This window comes from Poecilia mexicana, unplaced genomic scaffold (genome assembly GCF_051168715.1).
Source record: "Poecilia mexicana isolate PSO_F unplaced genomic scaffold, ASM5116871v1 scaffold_1, whole genome shotgun sequence".
NCBI lineage: Eukaryota > Metazoa > Chordata > Actinopteri > Cyprinodontiformes > Poeciliidae > Poecilia > Poecilia mexicana.
This window is the reverse complement of record NW_028263370.1, coordinates 4,134,804-4,142,481: the sequence shown is the minus strand read 5'-3', so window position 1 is coordinate 4,142,481 and position 7,678 is coordinate 4,134,804. Positions and strand designations below refer to the sequence as shown.

The 7,678-nt window shown below is 40.3% G+C and overlaps 1 protein-coding gene across 2 annotated transcripts; it reads right to left on the bottom strand.

Annotated features, from left to right (window-relative positions):
- Nucleotides 1-2,812: 2,812 nt before the first annotated feature.
- Nucleotides 2,813-7,244, bottom strand: as3mt (arsenite methyltransferase). Of its 2 annotated transcripts, none has more exons than XM_014967383.2 (11): nt 7,057-7,244; nt 6,717-6,738; nt 5,764-5,891; nt 5,529-5,679; nt 5,005-5,141; nt 4,845-4,914; nt 4,650-4,731; nt 4,090-4,221; nt 3,702-3,841; nt 3,508-3,630; nt 2,813-3,414 (listed from the first exon to the last, which is right to left on the bottom strand). In XM_014967383.2, exons 1-11 carry the CDS (start codon nt 7,071-7,073, stop codon nt 3,325-3,327), a joined length of 1,092 nt encoding a protein of 363 aa, XP_014822869.2. In that variant the 5' UTR covers nt 7,074-7,244; the 3' UTR covers nt 2,813-3,324. The 2 variants fall into 2 exon arrangements, with proteins under 2 accessions (XP_014822869.2, XP_014822870.2); XM_014967384.2 differs by having other exon boundaries at nt 6,717-6,735.
- Between the last annotated feature and the right edge of the window lie 434 nt (nt 7,245-7,678).

The window sequence follows — 7,678 nt, the reverse complement described above, 5'->3', positions numbered from 1 at the left end:
ATCCACTTCCATTTTTTTCCCTCTAATTTGGAGTTTCAACATCATTACCATCCTTATGTAAGAGAGGAGATTAAGGTGAGCCATGACCAGCACACTCATCCAGAGATGAGTCACTTATTGGTGATTTTTTTTTTTTGGTAACACAATCATCTTTCAGGCACTGCGAGTAAACATCCTAAACGCACTCATAGAGCAAGTGTTTATATTTCTGCACAGTTCGAAGCACATGCAAAAATGCAAGTCTCGTAATCTATTAGTGCTGCTGGCCTCCTGTAGTGTCAAGCAAAACAAATGACGATCATTCATAAGCAGGCATTAATGCAGTTTCATTGCATCAGTCGGAAAATCATTCATGCACACCACGCTGCCGGGCCTGTATTTCCGAGTCCTCTTTGCACAATCATTTGCAGAAGTCAGCAGATTTTGTGCTGTAGCATCCCCCTGTGGCTGAAATGAGGCCTTGGGCTGGCAGACTGAAAGGCCAGTTTTAAGGGATTTACCATGTCAGCCTGCATCAATAATTCAACAGCAATAAAGACATCAGAAGTGTAGAACGTCCGCACACTTACAGACACACACACACACACACACACACACACACACACAAGAACGCACCGTGTCCGTTCAAATGTCAGATGTACAACCGTGTCTCAATCACGATGACCAAGCTCGTCGTAATCATTATGCAGCACTGTATTTGGCACACATTTGCAGTCGTGCTGCACGGCTAAGTAGCACTGTGGGATGTTTAGGAAATCACCACTTTCACACCACTCAAACACAGCAAACGACCCCTCAACACCCGGAGTCATGTTCCCTTCAGGGGTCCGGGGGCGTCCGGAGGGCAAACGACATTCGGATACGTCTATAAGCCTCGACAGTGACTGTGTTTCCAATGCAATCAAACATCAGTGACTGTTGGAATGCAACACTCATTTATTATTGATGGATGACTCTTAAGGACTCATTTTCCGTAACAAATAAGTACGTGTATGTGCGCCAAATGACTATAGGAGCTGATAAGATGGCATTCCATTGGCTGAGAAGAGAACATTCCTTCCTGTTCAAGGTTCCCCGGCATGACTCCACACTCTGGTTATGACTCCGAGACAGCTGCTTGACCTTCTTGCGTGTGAATGTGTGCGTATGCAATGTTTCAGTGGGTATGCGAGTGGGAGAGAGAGTGCAGCGTGCGCCCCAGTGCACACATGTGTAGTTGTGACTGTGCGCACAGCAGGGCTCCCTGGGTGTGTCACACACTTCGGATTGATCCCAGACACACACTGACCTCCAGTGGTTTGAAACAAACAAATAAATCGGAGAATTCCTCATGCAGGAATTTAAATATGACACTGACCTTAGGTTGGACGCAACAAGACTCACAGGAGCCACCCGGTGGCAGGAAGCTGAAGTTCTCTGCAAAGCTGGAACGGTGTCAAGACGCGTTCTCCATCCACCTTCACTGGTCTACTGAGTCTGGACATATTTACAATCGTGAAGACACAGTGCATGCACCTTGTTTCTTTATCATACAGCATACAGCATATACAAACCTTAAACGTATAATTGTGGTCAATTCGTAAGCTTCACTAAAATCACTTGACAGGTTTTGGTATTCCCTTGAGAGATACCTTGAAAAGCATCTACAGCAACAGTAAGAGAGTAGGATCCAGAGGAAACGTCCAACACTGATGCTAACCAAAAAGAGCACACAGGTTCATCTCACATTTCCATAAGGAAACAAAAAACAGCAGCTTAAGATTTTCGGGAAAATATTCTTTTGACCGATGAGAGAAAAATGGAACTTTGTTGAAGATTTAGGACTGGTAAAACCAATACGTCATTTCAGAAAAAATATTATAACTACAAAGAAGCTGAGTGCTGTGATTACTGGAGCCATGAATTCTGCTCTCTGCCCAGAGGAGAATGCCCAGCCATCTGTTCCCACCTTTAAACTCTAGTGAACGTGGGTTTTACAGCAGGATATGACCTAACTCACACAGTCAGGTCGATGCCTTTATAATATCTACCATTATAAAATGGAGTACAGTAATCTATATAAAGGTTTAAGAGTGGTCTAAATCTGAAGTGAAAATTAATTTCATGCTGTGCGCTATAACTTTAGACACAACATTCATACTTCCTTAATAAATTAGGTCAAAGCAAACACAAGAAAGGAAGGTAAATGAATGTAACCATGGAGGGCATTTAAACATACATGAGAATCCATAAAGTCAAGAATCCTTTTGCTTTTGTGTGAAATAAGATTCAGCTTAAAGGTTAAATTAAACGAGCATACAGGGATCCATACAGATTTTTCACTTGTGACCTTTGAGGACACAAACTTTACCAAAAAAACACACGAGAGTAGGAGTTTCTCAAGAGGAAACAATGTTCAGCTAGTCAAAATGTCCTGAAGACAAAATAATGATGGCCAACACTGGATTAAAACTACACTTGTGCCGTCATCACAGATAAAAGATGTTGGTGGGTCTGACACGTATGAAAATTATATCTTGTATGAGAGGGCAACTTACAGGATTCAGTTGTCATCAAATTAAAGCAGATGTTTAGCCATGTATGTGGTATTTTTTTCTGTAAAAATACTTGGAACTTTAGTATTTCAGTTAAAATGTAATTTCTTTACTGAACAGCGAAAAGGTTCGAGGATTTTAGCAATTCATTAAAGCCCAGCTAAAAACTAAAACATGCATTTTTAAAATGATCTGTGGAGTTCTGTTTATAAACACCACACAAGTAGTTAAAAAAACAAAACTAAAAATACCAAATGTTCACAAATAAAGACAAGATATCCTGAGGACACACAATATTTATTCATATACACAAAGAGTACATGTTACAGTGAAATGTCAACAGGTACAGTTCTGTAAATCATCTCAGAACCTGAGTGGCTGCAGAAACTAGAGCTTCACCTTTCGAAGGTTAAGTAAGGACATGATGGTGTTAGAGCCTGTTGATTAAAAAGAACTGCCAACTCATGTAAAAGAAGAAGAAAAAAAAACCTTCACTGGTGCTCTGTGAAGAATAAGTTATTTTGTAGTCATCTTTACTTATTTTTTCTGATTTGAACTATTTTTCCATTATCCTTAATTTAGAAAGTGATTTCAGGAAAGCCAAAAAAGAAGTCCTTTTGTGACATTTCACAGCCACCTCTCTTCTCTTAGAAAACTGTGTAAAGGCACATTTGGAACAGGGAAAGTTTGAAATTTTATTCATCTGAAGTGTCTGATCTTAATCTTACTGAAAAAGGACAGTCGCACAGCATACTGCATGCTGCTGCATTTCTCAGTGCTCGTCCTGTGATCATTTGCAGCAATCAGCAGATTTTGTGCTGCAGCATCCCCCTCGAGTTCCCGACCGAGAGGCCAGGTCGAAAGGATCCACCGTGTCAGCCTGCATCAATAAATAAACAACAATAAAGACACAAGGACACATGCAATAAACTGGAGAAGTCCTCATGCAAAAACTTAAAAGCATGACACTGACCTTAGGCTTGGCACAACAAGGCTCACAGGAGCCCCCTGGTGGCTGGAAAGTGAAGTCTTCTGCGAATCTGGAATGCGTCAGGATGCAAGCTGCTTCTCCGTCCACCTGCACCACTTCATTGGTCTGTATTGAATACAGCCGTTTAAACACGGTGCTTTTTTTTTTTGCCGTCACAACGCAGGATGTGTACAGACCTTAAAGGTGTAGTGACAGTCAAACTGGAAGATGTCCTCTGCCCCAGTGATGCCTCCATTATATATGACCTGGCAGGTCTTGGTTTTGCCTTTGGGGACTTTGAACAGGCGGTACGTGGCAGAAACAAACTTGAAGTTACCTGTATGAACACATGCATGAACCGTCAACAGGGTACAAGTCACTAAATGAAATTCTCTCATGTAAGTGCGCTGTAGTGCGACGTTCCTTACAGCTTAAGTTCACCGAAATGCAAAAATACGCTGAGAGGAAGCGGTTTTGCACAGCCAGAGAAGGTGCAGAAAAGGTGAAAACACAACAAAAGAGCTTTTGCTCATATATAACATATATAATATAATGAAGTAGAACTGGCTGTTCTACAAAACAAACCTAGCACGTCCTGCAGTTCTTTATTGTCAACGGCGACGACGGAGGCCGTGACCAGCCGTGGCTGACTGAAGCCCACCTCCTCAGCCAGCTGGAGCAGGTCCTTCCACCACAGCGCTCCGCCCAGACATTCACCTGCAAAGATCATCCAACCTTTATGAGACAGACAACAGAAACTATGGAACAAAGCCTTACTGATACTAGTCAACTACGAAGGTGTGTGAACTGCTGGTTAGCTGACAGCACTGGGAAAACATGCACACATTCAAACCCAAAAATGCTTTTATTGTGACGCTCTGACAGGGAAAAAAAATTATAATTACAATACAATTATTATTAAAAAAAAAGAAAAGTTATCTGTGTCAGTTTCATCATAAACAGGCGTCATTAATTTTTAACAGAACTGTTTTTCTATCTTATCAAACTAATGAAAATGTTTTATTTCATTGTAAATAGAAAAAATTTTTACCAAAAATTTAATTGACACTAAATTCTGATTTTTTTTTTTTTTTAAATACCGGTTTTGTTTGATCAAGTGGTGGCAGAAAATAGTTGTGACCCACCCCACAGCACTTTGTGATTTTTAATTTCCTCTGTCAGCCTTCCACTGGAGTAGATGTCACTGAAGTACAGCTCACCCCCGTCCTTGAGGAGACACACATTTACAGAAAATATCGCAACAGCAATCCAACTTCAAACATATAGTGATAAAAAATAAAAAAATAAAGCAACTGGTAAAAGCATGAAGCTATGCGCACCTTGAGTGCATTGTATGCTTCAGCCAGAACCTGCTTCTTGTCTGGGGAGAGGTTCACTACGCAGTTGGAGCTAAGCAATATCAAAAATCATCAATGTTACAAACAGGATAAAAGAAGAACAAGAAGAAGAAAACCTGATGAAGTAAGGATCGTGTCTTACATGATGATGTCAAACGAGTTTTTTTCCAGACCCGCCGCAGACAAGGCCTCAATGTAGCCATGGACAAAACTCACGTTTGGCTTCTTGTAGCCGAACTCCTTCGCGTGATAATCCATATATTTTCTGGCCACTTCGAGCTTTAGCGGAAGAAAAATGTCTGGGTTTTCAGGATATATAGGCTGTTTATTCTGAACATTTGTATTTCACATTCATTTCGAGTCAAACATTTCGCGTTTAAACATTTGTAAAGTTAACATTTAGCCATTTACACTTCTTCTGAACATGCTTAAAAAACCTTCTACCCCTAAACGAGACTCAGTTTACCAACTACTCTGCATTTTTTTTCTTCAGTAATTTACACTAAGAATAAATCAAGTAATTTTTCAAACTTGCTACAGACTTTGTGAAGTTGTCCCAATGAATGTCATTTTTAAAGCCAGAAACTATTCCTCTTGAACTCGACAACAGGCTGAGATGTTGTGGTCTGTCTTAATGGCTTCATTCGTAATGCCGTTGCTCCCTACCTGGACCTCAGTCATGTCAATGCCAGTGACATGACCTTTTTCCCCAACTAGCAAACTTAACATGTAGCAGTCCCTTCCACTCCCACAGCCCAGGTCCAGAATCCTGCAGCCCTCCAAGGACTCCGGCACCACCAGACCACACCCGTAGTATCTGGTCAGGAGGAATCAGAAACAGATCAATCTCAATGTCAAAAAAGAAAAATGATAAAAAAAAAAATCATCCTCCTCTAATTACTTGTTAGAGACTTCAGGGTGAACTTTCTTCAGGGCTTCCCGTATGAAGGCTGGGAGAGGCTGAGCTGGAGCCACGCAGGCGCCTGTCTTCAGGTCCGACGTCTTCTGGAGCCTCTTTCCATAATAATCCTGTTTATCATGGAAAAGCTCAAACACTGACAACGGGGTAAACTGCATCCTCTATATAGCTTTATTCCTGATGACGCTGCTGGAAGACTTAATATATTTGCAAATTCTGCAACGATAGCAGCAGCTGCAGTAAAGCTCTTTGTTCTGGTGCCAAATTATATGCAGTGAGCTTTTTTTTTTTTTTTTTTTTTTTTTAAGTAACTAGCAAGGGGTTTAGCTAAATATCTTCTTGTTTTGCCCGTTTTGATACCGACTTCAATATGTTGAGACAAGACTACTTGTTTCTCTGATTTTAGTTAATAGAATGGACGTGAAGTTTCAGCTGGTGTGAATTAAAGATGAATTATTTTATCAGTTACCAACAAACGAGGACAAATATGGCGGGAGAATTTACCTTTAAGTCCTCACCTCACTGCTTGGGATTAAACAGTGCTGCAGTGAGCGAACCTGGTATGATTTTAGGTTTCAAAAGTATTGAGTGGAGTAGTTTTTATTTTTATTTTTTTAATGATTGCTGATATAATTAATCAGTGCGTGACATTCTGGGTCTTTCCCTTGCTGACTGCATTTTCAACTTATAAAATTCAATCACGTATCAACTGAATCATAATTACTAAGAACTTTCAAAAACTGAATCATTGAATTAATTGACTTGAGAATTACAACAGTTGAGTCCCAACACCACTGTTTGACATCACTGCATAAGAAAGGGATGTCAATAAACTTCCATTTATCATCTAAAACTTTTTTTAAATTTAGCCAATTTTAGTGACCTTAAATTAAATTTATAATTGTATGAAGGAGGGGGAAATGACGTCACGTTACCTTGACATCCTCGTGAACGCTGCTGTCAGAGAAATCATTTCCAATGGCACGTAAAAAAAAGAAAAGAAAGAATAGTCAATCATTAACTCTCAATGCCAACGTTACAGTCTTGACTGCGACAATAGCTGTATTTGCATAGAATAAACAGGTGGCTATTGCTACAGAAAACTTACAGAATAATTAAAATGTGCAGAGTAACTTAATAAATGTTACTGTGACATAATCTTATGTCCCTGTTTTGGACTACATGTGGACATTTAAGTCCGAACACACCTCGCCATGTTAGCTGTAAACTGTCACTTACAAACAGCACGTAGCGGGAAGATTAAGTACTTCTTACCTGTTGTGGTGAGCCATTATCCCGGGTTCCTACAAAATTTAAAGGCTGAATAGGGAACTTGAGTCACGTTTAAAAACAAAGCAGTACTGATTTCACTTCCTGATCGGCCGCGCCCTCTGCTGGATTTCCGCCCAAATCACAGACCAAAAGATTAATCTTTTCTAGACCGTGCTGTAACTTCATAAGGTCACTCCTTTTAAATCATAAGTTACTATTTATCCAAGTCAGTCAAAAGGGTCAGAATATATGTCAGTAAAAGGGTGATTTTACACTGTGACTGCAGTGTAGCATAGGAGCCTGTGTATATAAATGTTAATTTAATCTGGATTTTATTGATTTATGCATAATTACTGCCTCAGGAGCTCAGCTTGTAGCTCGTCTGCTCTGTTGTGTTTATAGTCTCTCATCTTCCTCTTGACAATACTCCATAGGTTCTGTAAGAGGGCTTAGGTCAGGATAATTGGCTTGTCAGTCAGTAACAAAGGTACCATACTGATTAAAGCAGGTGCCATTAGTGTGGGCAGGTACCAAGTCCATGTGGAAGTTGGACTCAGCATATCCATGAGCTTGTCAGCAGAAGAAACCATGGAAATGTCCTGGTAGATGGCTGTGTTTGTCTTTG

Coding starts and splice junctions, on each gene's coding strand:
- as3mt (XM_014967383.2), bottom strand. Junction 5,142..5,528: donor TTGACATGACTGAGGTCCAG/GTAGGGAGCAAC, acceptor CTTCCGCTAAAG/CTCGAAGTGGCCAGAAAATA. Junction 3,631..3,701: donor ACTGTCACTACACCTTTAAG/GTCTGTACACAT, acceptor TATTCAATACAG/ACCAATGAAGTGGTGCAGGT.